General features: G+C 57.7%; 3 protein-coding genes across 6 annotated transcripts; 2 read left to right on the top strand and 1 right to left on the bottom strand.

The window, feature by feature from the left end:
• The first annotated feature begins 3,897 nt into the window (after positions 1-3,897).
• On the top strand, positions 3,898-8,797 carry CDC42EP5 (CDC42 effector protein 5). Its single transcript, XM_046681010.1, has 3 exons — positions 3,898-4,142; positions 4,690-4,837; positions 8,261-8,797. The coding sequence occupies exon 3, from the start codon at positions 8,261-8,263 to the stop codon at positions 8,720-8,722; it is 462 nt and encodes a 153-aa protein (XP_046536966.1). The 5' UTR covers positions 3,898-4,142; positions 4,690-4,837; the 3' UTR covers positions 8,723-8,797.
• A 42-nt stretch (positions 8,798-8,839) lies between these two features.
• Positions 8,840-11,781, top strand: LENG9 (leukocyte receptor cluster member 9). Its single transcript, XM_046681006.1, has one exon. The coding sequence runs from the start codon at positions 9,932-9,934 to the stop codon at positions 11,444-11,446; it is 1,515 nt and encodes a 504-aa protein (XP_046536962.1). The 5' UTR covers positions 8,840-9,931; the 3' UTR covers positions 11,447-11,781.
• On the bottom strand, positions 11,561-23,673 carry LENG8 (leukocyte receptor cluster member 8). 4 transcript variants are annotated; one of them, XM_046681005.1, is made up of 16 exons: positions 23,488-23,665; positions 21,852-21,944; positions 20,963-21,137; positions 20,504-20,599; positions 19,569-19,679; positions 18,485-18,737; positions 18,123-18,264; positions 17,657-17,845; positions 16,980-17,258; positions 16,762-16,902; positions 16,330-16,615; positions 15,647-15,748; positions 15,498-15,566; positions 15,280-15,409; positions 14,990-15,197; positions 11,561-12,825 (listed from the first exon to the last, which is right to left on the bottom strand). In XM_046681005.1, exons 2-16 carry the CDS (start codon positions 21,887-21,889, stop codon positions 12,663-12,665), a joined length of 2,382 nt encoding a protein of 793 aa, XP_046536961.1. In that variant the 5' UTR covers positions 21,890-21,944; positions 23,488-23,665; the 3' UTR covers positions 11,561-12,662. The 4 variants fall into 4 exon arrangements, with proteins under 4 accessions (XP_046536961.1, XP_046536959.1, XP_046536957.1 ...); XM_046681003.1 differs by having other exon boundaries at positions 12,684-15,197; positions 18,123-18,261; positions 23,488-23,670; XM_046681001.1 differs by having other exon boundaries at positions 12,684-15,197; positions 23,488-23,668.
• Between the last annotated feature and the right edge of the window lie 28 nt (positions 23,674-23,701).

Raw genomic sequence — 23,701 nt, 5'->3', positions numbered from 1 at the left:
TCCTTTTCTCTCTCTCTCTCTTTACAAGACAGATGTGTTTGTGTAGCCTCTATGTAACAAAAATAACTTTTTCAAAAAAGAAACAAAATAGTAGCAAATGTATCCAAACCAACCACAGAAACAAAACTCTCTCTGACCCCCGACTTCTCCCGCTGGATATCTTCTCTCTCTCTCCTTTCCTGCACAGCACACTCCTGAGTCCTCTGCTGATTTCTCTGCACTTCCTCACCTCCTGCCTCTCTCTCTCGCCTCCCCCACCACAGTCTGTTTCCACTTGCCCAGCCTCCTCCGACAGCTCTCACTGAGGCCACCAGTGGCCTCTGGGTTGTTAGCAAATCCAGTCAGTCTTTTTTCATAGTTGGCTTGCTTCTGAGACGGCAGGGAGAGTGCCTGTGCGTCCTCCCCAGGCTTCTGGAACCCATCTCTCTCCTCCTCCTTCTCTTTCTCTGCTGCCAGGAACTTGTCCCAGGTCTATTGCCTCTTCTTGTTTCTAGAATGCTGCCCTTCTCAGATGCTGTCCCAGGCCTCTGCTCTCTCCTGCACTTCCATCAAGAACCAGCCACATACTGTGTAGGGTGCATTGCAAATGAAAATGGGGGGTCCCTTGTCCAAAATTATTAGTAATTTCAAGATGGTCACGGCAGATCATTAAACCAAGTGCAGGGCCTTTCAGAACAAGGGGCCCCAAGTGACTGCACAGGTCACCCCTATGAAGCTGGCCCTGCTTCCCTTTCTCCCTAGCGTGGTCTCCAGCATCTCTCGCATGCCTGCTCCTCCTCCCAGGTTCTCCACCTTGGGGGTGGCCCCACATCCCCCAGGACATACCCTCTGAGGGTGGTTGGAGTAGACAGAATGCATCTCTACAGATGTCCAGGCGTGAATCCTTGAAGCCTGTGAACTTGTATCACATAGCAAAAGGACTTTGCAGATGCAATTAAAGTTATGGACCTTAAGACCGGGAGATTATCCTGGCCTGATGGTTATTTTTGTGTGTCCATCTGACCATGCTGTAATACCTGATTATTCAACCAAACATGAATCCAGGTGTAGCTGTGGAAGCATTTTGTGGATGTGCTTAATACCTACAATCGGTTGACTCTAAGTAAAGGAGATTACCCTGGAGAACGTGGGTGGGCCACATCCAATCAGTTGAAAGGCCCAAAGAGGAAAACAGGGGTTTAACTGAGGAAGAAGAAATTCTGCCTCAAGACTGCAGCAGACTGAGAGTTTCCAGTCTGCCTGCTATGAATTTGGGGCCTGCCAGCCCCTGGCACACAAAATCCAATTCCTTGAAGTAAGTCATATATGTAAATGACATTTCCATTACCAAATATATGTATTTTGGGTGCATATTTTATATATATATATATATATATATATATATATATATTTTATATATATAGATATCTTAATTATATATCTTAATAGTATATATGTGGATATATATATGTGTGTGTGAGCATATAAGTATGTATATATATACTGTTGTACTATATATATAGTATACATATATTATATATACGCACACACACGCATATATATATCCACATATATATAGACACATGTATATATATATATATATATAGCCTGCTGGTTCTGTTTCCCTGGAGAACCCTGACTGATACACCTGTATTGTCCAGGTGGGCCCAATCTGATCTCAAGAGCCCTAAAAGCAGAGAACCTTCTCAGGCTGGAGGCAGAAGAGAGATGAGCAGACCAGACTCTCAAGTCAGAGTCGCCTGAAGCCTAAGAGGGACTCAACCCACCATTGCTAGCAGAGAGCCACATGGAAAGCATGAGAAGGATGCAGGCTGCCTCCTGGAGCAGACCAGCCCCCACCTGACAGCCAGCAAGAGCCTGGGACCTCAGTCCTGTGGCCACGGGAACTGAATTCAGCTAACACCCTGAATGAGCTTGGAAGAGGGTCGTTCCCAGTAAGGGATGTGGCCTGCAGACACCTTGATTTCAACCTTGAAAGCTCCTAAGGACCCACACGGACTCTGACCTATAGAAACTGTGAAATAATAAGTGTGGGTGCTTGTAAACCACGCGGGTTGTGGTGATTCCTTATGGCAGCAACGGAAAACTAATACCGTAGTCCTTGGCTCCTCTGTCTCCTGCATCCCCTGTCTGTTTGGGTTCCCAAGTCCAAGTGAGCCTGCCTCCTGAACCCCTTTTGTCTGTACCTTCCTCTCCATCCTTGTGGCCCCCTCGCTGGGGTCCCGGCACTCACTCTCACAGGCTCCAGTCCACGGCTGGGACTACAGTGAGGGAAAAAAATTAAGGGAGCACCAAAGATTCAGTAACCAAGATCAACAACGTTGTAATGCAACAAAAGAATAAATGCAACAAAAAGAATGAAGAACACATCCATGATGAACAAACTATCGACATTTTAAGCAAGGACAGAATCAGTGTGACTGACTTTTATTCTACCTCAGGCTTCAACAAAGCTCATCACAGCCCTGGATCCTGTCTTTATTTGAAGTTTTGGGGGGTTTTGTCCATTATGGATTTTTTTTTGCATTTTTTAAATATTGCATTAAAATATTATTTACCTTAAACAAAATGTGGTCTATCCATACAATGAAATACTATTCAGCCATAAAAAGAACGAAGCACTGATACATGCTACATTTGGAGGAACCTGGAAGATATTACGCTACCTGAGAGAAGCAGACACAAAAACGCCACATATCATATGACTCCGTATATATGAAATGTCCTGAACAGGCAAATCCATAGAGACAGAAAGCAGATTAACGGTTGGCAGGGGCTGGGGGAGAGGGGAGAAGAAGGATTGCCTGATAATGGGTATAGGATTTCCTTTCGGGGCGATGAAAATGTTTTGGAACTTGAAAGAGGTGATGATTCAGAACACTGAGAATATACAAAATGCCACCCGGAAATGGTTAATTTTATTCAAGTGAATTTAACATTAATAAAAATACTTAATAAAAATGTGCTATTTAAAGATATCATTTATCTTCGTTACTGAGTTTTGGGTGATCACCACCCCCCACCCCCTTAAATTCTGCTCTGGCTGTGAGTTCCAGCCTTGCTCCAGTCCATCCCCCACGTGGGTCCCAGTGGGGAACTCTCTACCACCTGGATCTGGCCCTGTTATACCTACTCCTTACCCTGCTCCAGTTTGGTGCCCCGCAGCCTCCAGGACAAAGTCTAAGCTTCTAATGGCTTTTGAGCTGATCTCTCCAGGCAAACCGAACTCCACCCCATGCCTTTGTGCCCTCTGCTCCACCTGGCCTCCCGGGCTGGATCTGAATATCCTGCGCCCTCTCCTGAGCCCTATAAACTCCCGCTCCTCCTTTGAGATTCCTTTGAAGCTCTTGAGCCGCACTTCCTTGTTATCAGTTGAACTCTCTCTTCTCCAGCCCCACACCCCCAGCCCTAGCTCACCACTGAGCCAGCCTCCTCCTGGGCCTCTACCTCCCCCCACCCCACACTGAGCTGGCCTCCTTCCTGGGCCTCTGCTCTCCTCCATGTCAGGCCCTCCCTCACACTGGCCGCTGAGGGATCTTCCTAATACCCAGATCTGACCCTCTTCTTGTCACCGATAGCCACAGGCGCTCAGAGTGATGTAATGGTCTTTCTAAGGATGAGCAGCTTCAGGCCGGGACATCCCTCCAGGGAACCCTCCAAAGCGCAGTCCGAGCTGCCCCTCCACACCGCCATCCTCCTGCTGGTCTCCTGCCTGACTTTCACTGTTTCCCTCTCGCCCGCGCCACACACACTCCCCAACAGCTGCAATCTGGAAGAAATTACCCTTCTAAACAGCCAGACTTCCCCAGTTTCAGGAAATTCCAAGCTGGGCAGGGGGAGGGGCCGAGCTGAGGGCGCGCCCTGTCCATCCCCCACCCCTCTGCGTGTCCTCCGAGCACATCCAGTCCCGGCCTCCTCCGCCCCCGCACTCAGTCCAGAGGGGCCTCTGCTTTTCCACCACCGCTTTCTAGTCCTTTAAATCCTAAAGGCAAACTTTTGGGGGATAAGGAAGGCTGGGAGGGGCCTGCACCTTAACCCTCTCTGCCCCTGACAGACTGAGCTGGACGGGGCTGTGAGTCTGCGTTGGTGTGGGCTCCTACCATGGCCCCCGAGAGGGGCTGACACTTCAGTTCCCGGTGCAGGTAAAGAAGGGACTCGATGCCAGGGGTGGGGCCTGGACCCCTGGGTCTGAGGGAGGAGGGGCTGGAGGCCTGGAGTCCTGGGTCTGAGGGAGGAGGGACTGGGGGCCTGGACCCCTGGGTCTGAGGGAGGAGGGGCTGGGGGCCTGGACCCCTGGGTCTGAGGGAGGAGGGGTTGGGGGCCTGGACCCCTGGGTCTGAGGAAGGAGGGGCTGGGACCTGGACTCCTGGGTCTGAGGGAGGAGGGGCTGGGGGCCTGGACTCCTGGGTCTGAGGGAGGAGGGGCTGGGGGCCTGGATTCCTGGGTCTGAGGGAGGAGGGGCTGGGACCTGGACTCCTGGGTCTGAGGAAGGAGGGGCTGGGGGCCTGGACACCTGGGTCTGAGGGAGGAGGGGCTGGGGACTGGACTCCTGGGTCTGAGGAGTAAGAGAACCAGGAACGATTCCTGGAACCTGAGAGAGGAGGAGGGGGCCTGAGGAGGTGGCATGTGGACCCGGACGCCTGGGTCCCAAATCCCCCTACAAGTTCCCCATGACACTTCCTTTGCCAGGTGAGATCCCGCCCGGAGGAAGAAGGAAGAAGGTGCAGGCCTGGGACTAGGAGGCGGAGGCGTCTCCACACCGAGGAGAGGGGCGTCCCAGCCAGAGTGGGAGCCGGAGCCAGAGAGCGTGCCTGACCCGCTTGGCGAGGACCGCGAGGTGAGGGGCAGTGGTGGGCCAGGGCCCCCGGGCAGGTCCAGAGGGAAGCAGGACAGACGGCCAAAAGGACGGCGGCCGCTGAAGTCCGGGCCGCAGCCACGTGGCTTCAGGAAGCGCGCGCTGGAGCTGCAAGGAGCTGGGGGTCACCCACTCCCGGGTCCCCCGGCTCTGCCCCGGCCCCACCCGCCTCGCAGACTCTCCCAAAGGGCTGAGAACCAGTCGGGCCGGATCCGGAGAGGGTTGTTATTTCCCTCCTGGCGGGGCCGGGGCCTGGAGAGGACAGAGGTGAACCAGCTGTGCCCCCCACCCCTGCAGCTGGAGCTGAGGCCCTGCGGGGGCTGGAAAGAGACGGGGAGGGTGGAGGCGGGAGGAGGGCCGGTTGCCTAGGGCGCGGGGTCAGGGCCTCCGGGGACCCACCTGGCTCCTGCCCTCTCTGTCTGTTTCACGTTTTGTCGCAAACAACAACCCCTCTGTGTGTAGCCTTGGCCATGTGACGGGCTTTTTCCAAGCATGACCTCATTGCATCAAGCACACAACTCTGCTAGAGGGAGGTTGGAGCCCTCATTTAAGAGGACACTGGGGCTGGAAGCAGTGGAATGATTTGCCCCAAGGTCTCAGGTATAGGAGGAGAAAAGGTGGCATTCAAACACGATTTCTCTAATTCTTGTCTGGAATGTAAAAAGAAAAGAATAACAAATGATCAAGTATATCTCTGGCCTTCATGTCAAATCAAAACATTATTTTTTCCATGGGGATGCTCGCTGGCCCACCCCATCCTGTGAGGGGCTATGAGCAATACCCTGGAGTTCATCCACCTAGAGTCCAAATCCAGCCCCAACATTTGCTACTGAACTACCCAGGGCAAGTTACTTCACCTCTCTGTGCCTCAGCCACCACATCTGTAAAATGGACATTGTGATAAGGGTTTCTGCCTCATTGGTTGTTCTGAGGGTTGAATGAATTGGTTCATCTCTGTGAAGCACCTAGGCCTGTGTCTGGCCTGGAATAAGTGCTTGGGAAGTGAAATGTCAGCATCGTGAGTCTGCTTTACGAGGACCCCTAGCAAACAAGCATTCTGATTCCTGTTTGTCAGTGGAGTAAACTGAGGGTTAAGGTTGAGGAGGTTTGTTTGGGGTCCCACAGAAAGGAAAAGGCAGCCAGGTGTGTTTGATGTCAGGAACCAAAATCTGAATGTGCTGCCAGGTGCTGGAAAGTGCAGTGAGGTCACCTGGCAGGGCAATAGCAGGATGGGATGAGGGACAAGCTGGGGGGTGGGCAGGCAGAAGGGGTGGTGGCTGGGAGCTGTTCAGGGAGGGGTCACTTCACAGGGTAGCAGACAGTGGAACCGGTGACTCTGGGCTCTGGAGTCCCACGGAGCTGGCTTTGTGACTTTGGGCAAGTCATGTACCCTCTGTCTGTTTCCTTCTCTGGGACAGGGGAGAATGATCCAAGGTGGGACTCCACTGAGCATTTATTGAGCATTTGCTGTGTGCTACGACTTTCATGGGTAAAATCTCACCAATTCCTACAAAGAGACTACAAAGTATTATATGAGTACCATTCCATTTTCGAGATGAGAAAATGAGGTCAGATCAGAAAGGTTAAGTAACTCGCCTAAAGCCACGCAGCAATGGGCACAGCCATATCCAAACCTGGGCAGTTGGCTTTCTGAGTTCTGCCTTTTCTTATCCATAATTTACTGCAGAGTAATGATGGGCACTGTTAGCAGTGAGAGCAGATTTGTTATTTTAAACTGTGGATTGAGATTCATTAATGAGCAAGGTCAGCATTTTTTAAAAAATAAAATGGTTTGGAATTTAAAATATCCAAGTGCCTAGCATGTTATAAGAGTAACATGTTTGTTTCATGAAATTTGTGTTTCCCTTATGTGCTGGCAGGAGGGGAGGGGGTGGGAATAGTGTGCTAGGTTGCAATAAAAATATATCTGCTCATCTAGGCTGAGATCAGAGAAGTTTGAGACACACTGCAGAGGTAGTAAATTAAGACTGGTTTGCCCAGAGAAATAAATGTGAACAGTGAGTGTGTGTGTGTGTGTGTGTGTGGGTAGGGTAGAGGGCAGCCCTCAGAACACATCCATCTACATTTATTTTAAATTCTTTTGACTTTGATTTTTCTCCGCATGACTGATATTTCCCAGGGTGCTAGTTACTAAGAGAACAATGCTGGCTGTTTTGACTTCCTCATAGGAGTTTATCAAATCTAAATTTTGTTCCACAGTTATTGTTTGGAAACAAATACTCCCCTACTTCCAACACTAGCACTACCAGTTGGCTGGCACTATGACAAATAGGGTTTTCTTTGATTGAGTTTTCCCATGTGCCCTGCAAGGAAAGGAGGGTTATTTCATCCATCTTACAGACAGGAGACAGACAGACAAACAGAGATCACATAATTCATCCCATTTCATACAGTTGGCAAAGGGTGGGGCTTCAATTCAAATAGAAAGAGTTTTCATTATAATAACAGTGACTGTAGTTATTACAAAAGTCCAAGGCCATCACAGTCCCTCCCAGAATTTCCATAAAAACACCCAGGTTCCAGGATATGGTCAAAGGTTGGCAGGCATTTCTATTGACCATTGAATCCCCAGGGTAGCCACGTGACAATAGTGTACCTAATTCAAGTTCACAAGCTGCCAGCTTCAAATTTACGCCATTCTTGTTCGTTTTTTTAACATAGGGAAATTTTATTATCATCTTACAAAAACTGAGCCATTACATTGTCTCTTTCAAAATCAAATAACTCAAATTATAAAATACTGTGCAAGTAGATTCCCAGACCCACCCTAAACCTGAATTAAAATCTTCCAGCAGGCCTGCAGGATGACTTTTATGTGCCCTAGGCAAAGCTTTCATGAGGGTGTGTGTACCTGTATTTATATATTTATATTTTACGACTGTGTTGTTATAAAGACAAATAGAATCCACACATTTTAAAATAAACGAAAACATTTTCACTTTTTCGTGTGTGGTGGGCCCCAGGCACTGCACCTGCTGCACCTAAGGGACAAAGTTAGCCCCGTCTTCAGGGACGGGGCCTGGGAATCTCCGTCTTTGAGAAGCTGGAGTTTTCTGTCAAGTCTGGGAAGCATGCAGAAGGGTGGGTGACGCCTGTTGCTCGTTGCAGGGCCTATAGGAAGCTCAAATGTTAGTTCTTGTTGGAATCAGCATAGCTTGGTGGTCATGGGCAGACCTAAATTTGAGTCTGAGATTTGAATCAAGCACTGTGGCCTGGGGCCTCTGGGAGCCTCAGTTTCCCCCACCTGTAAAATGGGAGTAAACCGCTTTCATCATCATCTTGTCCTTTTGGAGGGCATCCTGTCCTCATGGAGGGCTGGGGACATGGCAGGTATCGGGCGCTCCATCCCGGTGGAGGCAGCACTGACCCGCCCCTACTCCGCAGATGCCGGTGCTGAAGCAGCTGGGCCCCGTGCAACCCAAGAAGCGGCCAGAGCGCGGCGCCCTGTCCATCTCCGCGCCGCTTGGCGACTTCCGGCACACGCTGCATGTGGGGCGCGGCGGCGACGCCTTCGGGGACACGTCGTTCCTGAGCCGCCACGGCGGAGGGCCGCCCCCCGAGCCCCGGGCGCCGCCCGCAGAGGCCCCGCGCTGCGCGCCACCGCCCGCCGTGCCGCAGCCCCCGCCGCCCGCCCTGCGCGCGCCCGCGCCCGCCGACCCGCTGCTGTCCTTCCACCTGGATTTGGGCCCCTCCATGCTGGACGCCGTGCTGGGCGTCATGGACGCGGAACGCCCAGGGGCCGCGGCCGCCAAGCCCGACGCGGACCCCGGCTCCGGGGCGCAGCACCCCAGGGCCCGCTGCAGCCCTGGCGAGGACCTCGCGCTGGACGACGTCATTGGCCTGTAGGCACCCCGGTTCCCCGCGCCTCTACAGTCCGACACCCCACTTCTTTATACATAAACGGCCAAGGTCTGTGCCTCAGTTCTGTCTGTTCACTTTACATGTGGGAAGGGAGCATGGGGAGGGGGCTGATGGGGCCTGCGCCTTTAAGAGCCAGGTCTGTCTCCTTGCGGTCCGGTCTATGCGGTAACTGGACCAGACAGGTGGAGGTCGGATAATGGGCTGGGACTGGAGGGATACCGCACTTTAAGAGAGCTCGGGGGCGTGGCTAGGTGGTGCCCCTCCCAGGGGCGGGGTCCCGGCATGGCCCCTCCCACAGCCTCTTTCTTTCATTGATGTTGACTTGAGCTCGCGTCCAGGTGGGCTTCGCTCGGGCGGAGCTACCCTTGACCCTGGGAGCGTCCGCAATGCGAAGTGGCCGGGAAGAGGCGTGGTCCCCGTGGAGGAGGCTCCCTTTTCCCCCAAAGATGCGTGGGTCCGAGGGCGGCAGCAGCGTCCCGAGTCAGAGGTACGAAGTTCAGTCCGAACCTCCAGGCGTCCAGTTGTCCCGGGCGCCCGCGGACGGTGCGACCAAACGGGGGAGGGGGCCCGAGGGGCGTGACAGCACATGCAAATCTTTGGGCAGGGGGCGGAGCCAGGCTCGCTAAGTGCCCAAAGGAGGCGGGGCTGCACATGCAAATCAGACAGGGGCGGAGCCAGGCTCGCGGAGGCCCAGAGGAGGCGGGACTGTACATGCAAATCATTGGGCGGGGGGCGGAGCCAGGCTCGCTGACACCGAGGAGGCGGGACTGCACATGCAAATTACTAGGGCCAGGGGTGGGACCACAGTGTAAATCGCCTGGCGGCGGAGGGCGGCCCCACTGGGGGCGTCGCCGGACGTGTAAATTTCTCGGCTGGGGGCGGGGCCAGGTTCTCTAAGGTGTCTGAGCGGCGCGGCCGCAACGGTAAAGCACTTGGACTGGGGGCGGGGCCCCGCCAGTCAATCGCTTGGCGGGGGAGCTGGCAGGGTCAGATTCCCGGAGGACTCCGCGGAGGGCGGTCCCGGGATCGGGCCGGAGTCCTCGCGAGCGCGGGCGTGGTTCCCCGGTCGGGGCGTGGCCGGGGCGCCGGCGGGTGAAGCCACAGCGGGTCCCGGCAGACCTGTCCCGGCAGGCAGACCCGTCCCCGGCGCTAGACGGCCTAGGCCGGGGGCGCGCCAGCCACACCCCGGCTCTCATGGCGGCGGCCGGAGCGCCGGAGTCGCCCCTGGAGGTCCCTGCTGCGGAGCCCCCGCCGCCGCCGGCCTGCCGCTTCTTCCTGGAGGGCCGTTGCCGCTTCGGTGCCCGCTGCCACCAGCCCCACCCCGGGGCGCCGGCGCGGCCTAACGATGAGCCCGAGCCCGAACCCGGGGCCAAGAAGCCGCCGCTGCGCACGGCCGCGGCCGTCATCCAGCGCATCCGCTGGGACCCGCGCCTCGACCCGGCTGACTTCTCGGTGGGCTACGTCGACCGCTTTCTGGGCGTGCGCGAGGAGCCCTTCAGCGCCTTCTGCTGGGACGAGCCGCTGGCGGCGCTCGGGCCGGGCGTGCTGGCAGTGCCGCAGCACCGCGTGCGCTACTTCCGCTTCCGCGGCCGCGTCGTGTGGGACCGCGCCTCGCGCACCGACCACGTCTTTGGCTCGGGCTCGGCGGCGGGTCGTGGGCCCACCATCCTGGATGTGCTTGACAGCGGGGACGCGCCGGACGGCGGGGACGCGCGCGGGACTGGAGATGTGCACGCCGGGGAAGCTAGGGCCGAGGATGCACATCGGACCGCAGAGGCGCAGGACCGCCTAGCTGCGGGCCCGGCTGGCGCTCCGGCAGGAGAGCAAGGAGAGTGGGACACGACGGAACTCGAGGATACTTTTGCCCGCGAGAGGGGAGGCTCGGAGGCCCAGCACCTGGAGGTGGTAGGGACATCTGCGAAGGCCCAGAAGCAAGAGCTGGGAGGGGCTGGAGGCCAGGCTGCCCCGTGGACGGAGCCAGAAAAACGTTTAAAACCAGCCAGTGCCCTCGGCAGGACTGCAGAGCCACAGGCCACGGCAGCCCCAGAGCGGACCCTAGAAGGTTTTCCTGATAAGGCAGCAGAGTGGGGTCTCGGGGCCTGGCCCCTAGACAGGAGAGAGAACACTGTGGCCAGGGCTGAGACCCCTCGCCAGCCCCGGCCAACACATTTTGTGGCCCTCATGGTGACGGAGCCCGGGCTGCAGGCAGGAGTAGCCAAGGCCCAGGAAGAGATGGTCCGAACTGCGCCATCATGTGCTGCGTTCACGGTGCCTGCGCAGGCCCTGCACCTGACACTGGCCCTGCTGCGGCTGGTGGGCCCCGGGGAGGTGGAGGCTGCGGTCAGCACCCTAAGACGCGTGCTCTCGGCCCCGGGGCTTCAGGCACCCCCTCGGCTAAGCTTTACACGCCTGGTGCTCCTGGGCCACCATGTGCTCTGTGCCCCCCCTTCTCCTTCCCTGGCAAGCATGGCCCAAGTGCTGGGACAGAGGCTGGAGGCCGAGGGGCTCAGAGTGCTAAAGCCCCCGGGAGGGCTGGACCCCCACCTCACCCTGGCCAAGGTACCCCAGGGTTCCGAAGTGTGCCTTCCTGTGCCTGGGTTCAGCCCTGGGCAGGAGCTGGGGAGCCAGCCCCTGGGGAAACTCTGGCTGTGCAGCATGGGGAGGACAGGCGGCACCTACCAGTCCCTAGCTGAGATCCCCTTGGGGTGACAGTCCCAGACCTCTGGGGAAGATAAATTGGATCTCAGCCCCAAAAGAAATCACGGCCAGGACCCAAAGCACCTGACAGAGGAGATCCAGTCCAAGCAGGAGGGACAAACGGTGTTCTCTCTCTCTCTCTCTCTTTAATTTTGGTTTCTCTCAAGCTTCCAAATGGTGCTCAGTGCTCCAAGGAAAGAACGAAGGAAGGAAAGGGGAGGGGAAAGGAAGGGGAGGGGAGGCAGAGAAGGAACATCTGGAAAAAAAGCAGCCTGACAGTCCAGCTGTTTGCAAACTCATTGCACATCCTCCAGTTACATGGCAGAAGAGGGAGGGAGGACGGAAAAGAAAAGGGGAGGAAGAAGAAAAAGTAACTTAAATAAACACACACAAAAAGAAAAGAGAAGGAAACATGACGTGAGCTGGTGATCCATGAAGGCGGGGAGGGGTAACTGGTTTACCTGTGCTGAACCAAGGAAGGGGTGGGAGCAGGAGGAGGAGGGAGGGGAGGGAAAAAAAAAACCAGAAGAAACACTGGGATGGAGGGAGGAGGGAACACGGAAACAACTTAATACAACTGTAGACGAGGCGGCCCGGCCGGCGAGGTCCCGCGATGGCCTCCGGAGTCCTCAGTGCGGGTGGTGGTGGATCTGGTGGCGGCGTGGCGTCGGCATTTCTGGGGTGGGGGCCGAGGGCAGGGCACAGTCTTTACGCGGCTCCCCTCGCCCCAAACACTGAGGCCCCGGAGGGCTGAGCAACAAGAGTCTGTGGTGAGGCAGATGGCAGCGGGCAGGTGTGCTGGTGCCCCTGCCGCGGCGGGCACGGGCGGAGCGGCCTGTCTTCTTCCGCTGGCCCCCCGGCTTGGGACGGGCCAGGGTGCCGGGTCGGTACCGGAGTACAAGCTCGAGAGAGAGAGAGAGAAAACACTGAGACAGCATTAGTGGAGGTGCCAGGTGGACACAGACCAGCCAGCCCACAGACCGTGCCCCCAACCCTCCACTGTCCCACCCTCCTCCCCTAATCCCCTTCCTCTGAGGCAAAAAATAAAAATGTAGAAAAAATCTCTGTACAGACTCCCTGGTGGGAAAACGGAGGCAGGGATGGTAGCTCTTCCTGGAGCCCACTCCCCACAAATTAATTTACAACCCAAGTCCATGGCTCAAAAGCAAAATCGGCAAAGGCGGCGCTGGGGGGCCGCGGCCCCGCCCCCCGCCCCGTCGGCTGGTGCTCAGAAGGCTGACAGCTGCGCCAGGCTGAGGCGGCAGTCGATGCTGGCGTTGTCCGGGCCCGTGTAGGCCAGGCCCAGGGGCTCTAGGAAGGCCTGGCAGGCGGCCTCGCCCTCGAAGGCCAGCTCGGCCTGCAGGTAGGAGACGGGCAGCGCAGGGCGGAAGCTATGGAGACAAGAGGAGAAGGTGATGAGGCACGCGGCGGGCGGGGGAGGGCCCCACCTGCAGGGAGTGGGTGCCCCCCCCTCAGGCACCCAAAGGGTTTCCTCAGCACGTTACCTGCTGACCTCTCACCCCACCCCCAGCCTCCCCACCTCAGGGGCTTGGGGGGGCCCGGGGTGGGGGCTGGCGGCCCCAACCCCGGTTGTGCCCCCCTTCACCCTCACTTACCTGTGCAGGGGGACCAGGAAGGAGAGGGAATGGGAGGGAAGGGCCCAGCTGGCTCCTCCGCAGCTCAGGGCCTGAGCAGTCCCTCAGAAGAGGGCCCCGCTGTGGCCAAGGGGCAGGGGCTGGGCGGAGGGAGTGACCCATGGGCATGGGAGGGGCATGGGGCAGCCAGCAGGGGGTACTGCCTCTCTGGGGAACCCGCCCCTCACTGCTTCCCCTGCCAGGGGAACACCCCAGGCACAGGTGTCAGCCAGCACTGAGTATATACTTAAAACAGTTAATTCCTGGTTGCTGATAAGAGACTTGAGCACCTGACATGTGCTGGGAAAGGGCAGTTCTAAATGCTGCCACATTAACTCACTGAATTCCCACGGTCAGCTGTCACCCTACCCTTTATAAACACACACTGAGGCAACCAGTTCCAAACAGGGCCACTTGGCCAGCGTCACCTAGGGAGGGAGTGGCAGAAAGCACCTGAACCAGTCCTGCCTCGAGCCCAAGCTTTGTCTCAGCCCTGGAGAGCCTGCTGCCCTCACTTCTGAGCTGGCCTCCTGGCTGCCCTGCAGGAACCCGGCTCTGGGATGGGGTGGGGATGGGGGGCGGGGCACGTTTGCCAAGGAAAGGCAGGGCCACCTTCGGAAGTGGGAAGGCCTGAAAGCAGGCGGCCAACAACCAGGGCCCCTCCCAGAGGCCCATTCGCGGCTGGGTCCCCGACCAAGGGCCAGCATATAAACCTGGTCCAGGAATAAGAGGTCGCCCAGCTACAGCCCCGGAACAGTCCGGGGGCTTGGGAGCTGCCCTGACGGAGCCTGTCTAGTTACAGAGGTGGACTCTGAGGGCAGCCAGGGCAGCTTTCAGCCACATGGCCACTTCCCTCATCACTCCCAGGTCGGTAACCAGGCCCTGTGCATCCTGCTTCCTCCATGTTTCTGCCCCACATCCTCTTCTCTATGTCTGTGCCACTGCCCTGGCTCAGCCTCTGCCTTAAGTCTTCTTGACCTAAACTGGATCTAGAGTACATCTCCTGTCCTTCAGGGTGACTGTCCCTCCCCAGCTCCAAAGCATCCCCATGGCTCCTAACCTCGGACCAGGGGTTCTCAACCTCGACAAGACTAACACCTGGGGGCTGGATGCTGCTGTGCTGTGGGGCATCCTGTGTACTGCAGGATGTTTAGCAGTACCCCTGGTCTCAACCCACTCAACAAGTAGCACCCCCTAGTTGTGACAATAAAAGTGGTCTCCTTATATTGCCCTCCATCCCCTGGGGGCTTCTCACTTCCAAGAACCCAAGCATCCCCACCCCCAACACATACACACACGCACCCACTCACAGTGGGCATATGCAACACCTGGTGGGCCGAGGACGTGCTCTTTTTAAGTACCACCCCCAGTCTGGCTGGCCCCCATGTCACGCCTATTTCCCTAAACATTGTCTGCAGTCTCAAAGGACCTCAAGTGGGAATGGGGCCCTGTCCCGTTAGACCAGACCATAAGCTGCCAAGAGCAGGCCCGCCTTTCTAGTTTGTCTCTACAGAGCAAGGAGCTCAGCGACAGGAGAGCCGCAAAAGACAGGCGGACAGAGACCTCAAGGCAGGAAGCCAAGAGCCCAGAGCAAGAAGAAAACGAACTAGAAACCAGGGTGACTTGAGCAGGAGAAAGAGAGCAGCAGAGGGATGAAGAGTGACCCCCGGAGCAGTGAGGCAGAGAAGGGCCCAGAACAGGGTGGGCTGTGTGAAGGGAAGCAGGAGGATCTGAGGGAGGGCTGAGTGTGGAAAGACGAGACGGGACAGAGGACCAGGACACGAGGGAGGGCGACCAGGGGACACAAGGGCTCTGGAGCCGGAGGCCTGATGGCCAGGAGCGTGAAGGGGGGGATGACAGGGAGGAGGGTGGCGGCGGGGCCGGCAGAGCAGAGAGCCGGGGGAAGCTCAGCTTCACATACGTTTTGATCATCGCCTTGAGGGCAGCCTTGCGCTCTCGGTCTGCAAACTTGTCCACGAGGTAGCCAGACATACAGGGCGCATGACAGTAGAGCCGGAAGAAGCGGTGGTAGTTGCCCAGAGCCCAGGCTGCCCGTAGCGCCAAGGCGTGGGCCACGCAAGGGTCTGCCTTCAGCTCCCGTGTCAGATACGCCAGTTCCGTGGTGATATCTGGGGTCCGAGACAAAAGGGGCTCAGGAGGGCCCAAGCCTGGAGGCCTGGGGCAGCCGTGCCCGTGGACCGTGCCTCTCACCTCCGGAGTTCTTGGTGAAGATGTAGTAGAGGATCCGGTAGGCCGTGAACTCACCCACGTTGCCTGGCAGGTTCTCAGCATACAGTGACTTGAGCTGCGTCTGGCACTGGTTAAACTCCTCGTGGTCACCCTGGAGGGTCAGGCACGGAGGAGGAGCAGAATGAGGCCAGGAGAGGGAGCCCGGGAGGAGCCCAGGAGGGCCTCGTCAGCCCACTCACCTTCTCCAAGGCGATTCGGGCATGCGTCTCGTACACTTCCACTGTGAACTCGGTGCGTACACCTTGCACCTGGGGCAGCGGGCAGGGAGAAGTTAGGCCGGAGCAGGGCAGGACGCGCCAGGGCCAGGCCCTCCCAGCACCCGCCTCACCGTCAGATCTTGCCGGATGGATTTCATCTGCTCGCAGGCGAAGGCATAGTCCTGTTTCTCCTTCCAGTGGGACTTGACCATGCACAGTGACTTCTTCAAAACCTGGGGAAGGAATGGAATCAATGCTCAGTGTGACTGAGGCAAGGGCGCAAAGACACACTAGAACCTGCTACAGGCCCACTAACTTGCTGTCTTAAAAAGAGGGCTGCAACATCAAACCCACTGAACGACTCGCCACCAACATTAGAAAGATCGCAAAACAGCCGGCTACAATAAAATGCTCCCAGGCCTCGGTTTCAGCATCAGCACATGCGGGCATGTCCTTTGGGATGGAATGTTGACTATGTTTCTACCGTTGGCCTCAGCGGAGGATGCTGAGGCCCAATCATCCCACTGCCTCAGGGGCACGGGCCTGGGAGGGGGGCTTCCTTCTATCTCCTAAGCAGGGGACGGAGACTCAGAGGCCAAGCAAGTGTCCCAACAAGGCCATACACGCTGGACTCAGGGCTCCGAAGCACAGGTTCTGTCTTCACTTCACCTCTCAGAGTGCCCACCGGCCTTGATGTCCCCAGCCAGCTGCAGGTGCCTGCCTGCGACAGCACCCCCTCCTGTGTGGTCTCTGCCATCCTCCCTGTGTTGGCAACACGGGCCTAGAGCCAGCACCAGCCTTCCTGGGTACTTACTGCCACAGGGCGCACGGTAGACGGGTCTGGGGCACAGGTGAGACGCAGGTAGTGCTTGGTGATGTCAGGGCAGGTGCCCACGATCTGCAGCTCCTGCCAGTCAGGGTCAGCCCCGCTGCTCTCTAGACTGCCCATCTGCAGCACCAGGGGCTCGAGGCGCAGGCGGCGGGAATGTCCGTGCTGGAAGCGGGCCGCCCGCTTCTGCTTCTTCAGCTCACGCTCGGGGTCCTCACACTCCAGCGCTGCCATCTTCTTGCGGCTGCGCTTGGTGGGAGCTAGATCGTGCCTGGGCAGGGAGAAGCGGGCAGGGAAGGAGGCAAAGGGTGGGTGCCACGCTCCAGCCTCAGCCACAGGGGCAGTCAGCGATGTGCCTCCCCAACGCTCCCCAAGGACACAGCCCTCCTCCTCCTGGTCACCGACCCCAGGTCTCACCTCTTCCCACGCTGCGCCCTGCCTCGGCCCCGATCCATGTGGGCTCCCCGACCTCCTCGGCCCTTGGGGGGCGGGTTCCTGCGACCCACAGGATGACACTCATTCCCTGAGTAGGAACTGTCGGAGTCCGAGTGGGAGTCACTGCACAGAAGCAGCAAGAAGGTGAGGCCTGAATGGCTGCTCCCCCAGGCCCACCCTCCACCCTGGAGCCTGCGCACCTGCGGCGGAAGTGGCGGGTCGGGGACCGGGAGGAGGAGCGGGAGCGGGAGTCCGTGCTGGAGGAGGAGCTGTTGTCCTTCATGAAGACATTGCGGTTGCCAAATTTGGCGAAGCTGCTGCCCCGGGCTCGGCCAGCACCCCCAGCCCCTGGTGTCCCTCGCTGGGACTGGGCACCCCCGCCCCTTGTCGCTGAGCCTGCCCCCCTGGGAGGATGAAGGCTGCTAGGGGCCTCCCACCGCTTCTTCTTGGGGCTCTCAGCCACAGGCTCCCGAGTCAGCCTGAGGATATAGCAGGGCAGGGCATCACCAACCCGGCGCCCCCACCGCTCCCAACATCTGCCACCCACCCCAGGGACACACAAGCTCAGGCGGGAAGGGCACTTACCCAGGCGACTCAGCTAATACGTTGCAGAAATGAGAGGCAAACCCAAGGTTTTCTGTGTCTACGGGGTGCTCTTAGCCGCTGAGTAACACACACCTGCCAACCTCCACGGCCCTCACCCACCCGAGGATTCCAACCCTTGGCGACTCCTGGCCTCCCGCCCCCAAGATCCAACATCCCTGCTCATTTCTCTTCGGGGCTCCAGGTACCCACATATGGAGGTCTCCACACAGCACCCAGCTCCCCTCCTGTGCAAAATCGCCCTCATCCCTGCATGGCCCCCACCCGGACTCACCCCGGCAGAGGCTCCCGGCTCCAGTCGATGGTGTAGGCTGAGCCGTCCTGGAGCCGGGCCTGCAGCACCTCCTTGAGCAGCTTCTCCGTCCGGTCCTTGTCCTCCTCCGACTCGCAGGCCGTGAAGCAGCGCTCCACGTACTCCTTCATGTCCTGCGGCCAGTCATCAGGCTTCCCGGACAGGCTCCCCCTGGGGGCGGATGCAGGCACTCAGCTGGGAGGCACCCCGCACCCCAGCAAAAACTGTCATCACGACCCCTCACTGAGCTGACACATGTGCCAGATACACGGCAAGTGTTTTCCTTTTCCCTCTCATTTCATGCTCTCAGCAACCCCGGGGAAGGGACCCCTCTCCGTGTTTGGAGGAGCGGACTGAGACTCGGGGTGCAGAACCTGCCAGTGGACTGTACATAGACGCTGAGTACAGAGGCAAGGGGCCTGGGTGGGGGCAAGGGCATGGCCATCACCTGTGGTTCTGCGCCTTCTCGGGGTTGGGCTGGGGGCCGAAGCTGCTGTGCTGGCCCTCCGAGGCAGAGGTGAAGCTCTGGCTGGTGACGGCAAAGGGCCGCTTCTGAATGTTGAACTTGAGACCACCAGTCCCAGGGGCTGCTGTGGGGGCAGCAAAAGCTGGGGTTAGGACATCCTGGGCCCGCCTGGGGCTGCCCTACCCCCAGGAAGGGGACAGGCCAAGCTGCAGAGTGGCTGCACCCAAAGCCTTGGGACATCACACACCCAGAAATAAGGATACCGCCCCGACGTGCCTCAGGCCCAAGGCCTGAGAGGTGCAACCCCCATGCCCTGTCCTCTCTGGGGTCCAACGCCAACTTACGCTTCATGCGGTTCCAGAGCTGCTGGCCCTTCTTGGGCTTGGCAGCCTCAGGATAGCTGTGCGGCCCATAAGCCTGGCCCGGGGCGGGCCCTGCCTGGCTGTGCTGGGTGGCTGGGGCCGTCCCGGGCTGGGGGCCGCTGTTCAAAGCGTGAGCCCCATGGGGAGGGTTGGAGGGCTGAGGGGGCTGGGCTGCCGGCAGCTGCTGAGGGGGGGCCTGGTAGGACATGCTTTCATCCATGCCGGGGACCGGGGGCTGTCGGAGGAAGCAGGCACTGAAGGCGCGAGCAGAGTTCTCCATGCTCTCTCACTCTGCTCTCATGATTGTAACGTTACTCAGCTCTCAGCTCTATGTCATGAGCCCCAGGTGGAGTATCACCCTGGACCCACAGAATGACCCTCTGAAGGACGGACTTTTATTACCCACCCTTTTCACAGCCAAGAGAATGCAGGCTCAGACACTGAGCTGCTTGCTCGGGGCCCCCGGCTGCTGAGTGGCAGCAGCCCACATCTAAACACGGGAGTCCACCTCCTAGTGAGCCACAGTGACAGCACACCCACACCAGCGGCCACTGTCTGAGCAGGTATCATGTGCCGGTCAAGATACACACGCGCTCAGACATACTCACAGAAGCCTTATAATAAAATGCAATTATCCTTCTCACGTGACAGAGCTGGCTGAGACGCAGAGGTCACGCAGAGAACTGGGATTCAAACCCAGACCTGCCTCCCCCGCACTAGCTCCACAGCTCCTCCACGCTGCACGTTAACCGTAAGGCTAGACTGTGTGTGTGCATGTGTGTGTATGTATGCGTGTGCATGCGTGCTGGAGGAAATACACAAGACAGGCTGCCACATGACAAAGCGTTCCCACTGTCATCCCAACACCTCAGCCCCTGGCCTTGCCCTAAACCCATCCTGGTTTTAAAACTGCTTTGCCCTGGTTGTTCTCAGATCAGAAATTGCTTGGCAGGGGGGAAAAAAGGGAGAGAGAGCAGCGTAAATAATGCAGGCATCCCCACTGCGAGCCCACTCACAAAACTAGAGCCCCTGCTTGAACTCGACACGGAGCCGGCTAGGGCATTACCTGGTTCAGAGTCCCTTGGTGCTGGGGTGCCGATGGCTGCTGGGGTGTGGCTGAGCCGTAGGAGCTGGCCATCCCATACTGGGAAGGCGAGCCGTAGCTCTGGTACATGCTCTGCCAAAGGCACAGGAAGGAGGGTTAGGGGTGGGCCCGATTCCTGCCCGTAAGGTCTAGACCTTCCCCTTTCTCCTGCCACTCAGGAGCCTTACGCGATCCACGACCCTCCACTCACCTCTGCTCCCTCTCTTTTTCCCTCCGCTGCATAAATGCAACAAATTATCTTACACTAAAAAAATTAATAAATAAAATGAAAACCTCTATCAATTCCATACCCCACTTCTACTAGATCTTAGAGGATCTATTTCACAAATATCTACTGAGTGCCAACTCTCCTAAGCACAACAAGAGAACAAAAAATAACAGATAAAACTTATGCTCTAAAGAAGTTTGCATTCAAAACGTAGGCACAGTTGTAGACAGACATGTAACACATCCAGCAGGAAGTAAAGAGGCCAAATAAAGAAACAGATGACAGGGTAGGGGGATGCTCCTGTACACTACGTTTGCCAGAGAAAAGGGCTCTCTGAAGGTGACATCTGGGCAGCCCTCCAGGAGGTGCGGGCCCAGGGTGCTTGGGAACGTGGGAAGAGAGCTGCAGCAGAGCAGAGCGAGAGTGGACCGGGTGTGTGAGAGACAGAGGTCGTCTCTGTGGCAACTGTGCAAGGAGCAAAGGGAGAGGAGACGTGACCAGAACCACGTTAACGTGGGACTTGGCGGGCCACAGGCAGCACCGGAGATTTACCTCGTGGGCAATGAGCTAGTGAAGGGCTTTTCAGCAGGTGTCACTGCTGACTTCAACCCATGAACTACACCTGAACCCGTGCATCCTGCCTGAGCCAACTCCTCGCCTGCCGGCCCCGGCCCAGCCGGGCACTCACCATGGGGTAGTAGTAGCTGTAGGGGTAGGCGTAGTTGTACTGCTGGTACCACTGGTAGTACTGCTGCTGCTGCAGGGCTTCTGCCTGCGACACGTACTGTGGAGAGGGAGGCCCACGTGCCATCAGCGTTGGCAGCGGGAGCCCATGGGCCCCACAGGCCCCAAAAGGGCACACTGATTTTCTGGTGTTTAACTGCCAAGGAATGGAAGTGCGTCCACGTCTCTCCACAGAGCGCCACCGCCTCTACCACGGGAACCGGGGCACCAAGGGTACATCTCCCTCTTCAGGTTAGGTTCCCAGGGACTAGGACCACAGAGGACTCAGGACTCTTCAAGGAAACAGACCCACTTCCCCTACCCAAAAACTCCTAGAATATCTTCAGAGTACAGTGTCCACCACGTGTGTCCCTCCCCAAGCAGCCCCCCACGCAGGGTGCCCAGGCTGGTGTGGCCTGCTCACTTGTGCACCGGCCACGGGTCCATTGCTGCTGGCCTTGGCGGAGCTGCCAGCGGCTCCTGCTTTGCTGATGCTGGCCAGGGCCTGGCGGGCCTTCTCCCACTCCGGGTTCTCGTGCATGGGAGTCTCCATACCGTTCTCTCTGCCTGCCCCGGCCACCATGGTGTACTGAGAGGACCTGCAGAGAGAGCACGTCCAGGCAGTCTGTCCTCCCAGTACACAGAGTGCGAGATGGAGGCAGGCAAATACCAGGGTTTGAACCCCAGATCTCCCTCGTATCATCTATTGGAGCCTAAATCTTCTAATCTATGATATGCTGACAACTAGTTTCTGCTTCACAGTTTTCTGAGGGATAAATGGAATTACCTACCTAAGGCACTTTTCCAGGTGCCTGGTACACAGCAGTTGTTAAAAATCAAACAAATGAAAAGATTATCAGTGTCCACAGAGCTAAACATAGAACCTGGCGCCTAGCAGGTGTAAATGTTTTATGAATCAATGAATTCTGTCTGACACCACCCCAGCCAGCAGGTAATTATCATGCTGGTGTGGAAAAAATAAGCAACTAACAAAAAGATAAATGACTGAGTATTAAGTGTTGGACGCTGCCCCCTAATCACAGTTCACTGAATCAATCATCACAATTTTGTGAAGCAAGCACTGTACTGTGAAAAACGAAAGTTCAGAGGGGTGAAGACTGACCTCCTCCACACTACAGCCAAATGCTTCCCTTTAACCTTGAGGCCAGAGGAGGGCTGTGTCCCCACCACCCCCCACAGGCACTGCTGCATCACTTCCCCCACGCTGTGGGAGGGCCCATCTCGGAGGACAACACTGAGGCTTACTTCCTCTTGCCCTCCCCTCCAGCTTCTGTCCCAGTAGCCCCACTAACCAATCTGTGCTACGTTGATCACCCACGTTGGCCGCCATCTGGACCTTGGGGTGTAAGGGGTGGACCGCGGGAGCCAGACTGCCTTTTCACTGTCTGTGAGAGAAAGAAAGAGTTAGGGAGACTCAAGAAGGAGCAAGAAACATGTCACAATGAGAGGAGGAGAAGCAGATGGACTCACGAGAAGGCAGGCAGAAAAGGGAGTTTGAGAAAGAAGGAGGCACTGGGGTAAAGAATCTGAAGAGAATCCTGGGTGTGGAATAAAAGGGCTACAGTGCGAGGGCAAGACCTTGGCCGCCCTGCAGTGCCCTGGGTGGGAAATGAAGGATCTGAAACCCGTATGAGGAAGGAGAAGAGTTCAAGGGAAACTCTGAGACGGATAAGAAGGTGGTGGGGAGGGTAGGCTGGGGGACCTCAGTCAAGAGGTAACGAGTAAAAGGAATGCCAGAGAGGAAGGAGAAGGAAGACGACGCCCTCATGAGCAAAGCCTGCGGGAACCCCTAAGGCTGGGAGACTTGGAAAGGTTTCTGAGGGGAACTCTGTCAAGAGGGAAGCTTCTGAGGGAGATGTGAGAGAGAACAGCGGAGAAAGGAAAAATCAATCAGAGAAAGAGAAGATTTCTGGAAGTTATCCTAGAAACAGGGAAAAGCTGAGGGTGCCCAAGAGATACCCCTTGGTGAAGAAACGGGTGCTTAGAAAGTTCTTAAGGGATTAATTTCAGGAAGGACTCCTAAGGACAGAGAAGAACCCTAGACGGCAGGTTCCTAAAAGCAGGGGTAGGCCCAGGAGGGAGAAGCCGTAGCCCCGCCACTGGGGGTCTGGGGAGAAAGCTTCAGGGATGTCTAATGAGATCCAGAGCATCTTTAGAAAGTTGGGAGGGGATGAGAGGACTGAAAAAAGTGAAGGGGCGTCTTGGGGGCAAGGACCGGCGGGCGTGAACTTGGGGGGGATAACTGAGAATTACGGGTGGGCTCAAAGGCGAGTCTCACGGGAGAATTCAAAAATCCTACAAGAAGTGAGGGAACAGGGACAGGAGTCTGGAGCTGGGAACAGCCCTAGAAAAGAAAGGCTAACTTAAGGAGGAAACAGGACCTGGCGGGGGTGGGGGAGGAGGGCAGGAGGTCACGAGCGGAGAGAATCGGGGAGGCGGAAAGGGAAGGCCTGGAGTGGGTCTGAAATCGGACGCGAGGCCGGGGCCAGAGGGGCACCTGGCCGCCCCGCAGGCCTGGGGAAGGCAGAGGGGGCGCCGGGGGGAGGCAGAGGCCGCCCGGGTCCCCACGTCTGACTCCGGAGCCACCGCCCGAGCCGCGCCGCGCATGCGCACCGTCCCCAAGGATGAAGCCGGCCCAAGTGCCGCCCGTCGCCCGGGGCAACGCCGTCCTCCGGGTGGAACCTCCCGGTCAATGGGGGGTTGAGAGCGGGGGCGCTCGGGGCCCCGGAATTCCGAGGGCGGGGGCCGATGGCGCAGGCGCGCAGCTGCGCAGGCGCAGTGGCCGCTCGAGCCCGCCACACCCTGTCGCCGCTCTCGCGCGGCGTCCGCTGGTGCGACAGCCGCCAAGGCCCCGGGGCCTGCGCGACGTAACGCCGAAAGGAGACGCCGTTCGCGCCCGCCCGCCGGCCCGTCGCTCCCCACACCTACCTCGGCTGATCGCCCCCGGGACTCGTCACCAGCGGCCCAAGGCGAGAGCAACACGGCCGCGGCACGACTCCCAACCCGGCTGACTCTTGTCTTCCCTGGGCTCCAACGTCCCGACCGCGGCGTCCTGACGTCACAAGGAGGCCTCGCCCCGCCTCCCTAGATGCCGCACAGCCAATGGACGCAACGAGCTTGATTTGAGCCCGCCCCCCGCCTA

Source organism: Equus quagga, chromosome 13, assembly GCF_021613505.1.
Source record: "Equus quagga isolate Etosha38 chromosome 13, UCLA_HA_Equagga_1.0, whole genome shotgun sequence".
NCBI lineage: Eukaryota > Metazoa > Chordata > Mammalia > Perissodactyla > Equidae > Equus > Equus quagga.
The sequence above is the reverse complement of the archived record's forward strand: the minus strand, read 5'-3'. Positions and strand labels throughout refer to the sequence as shown.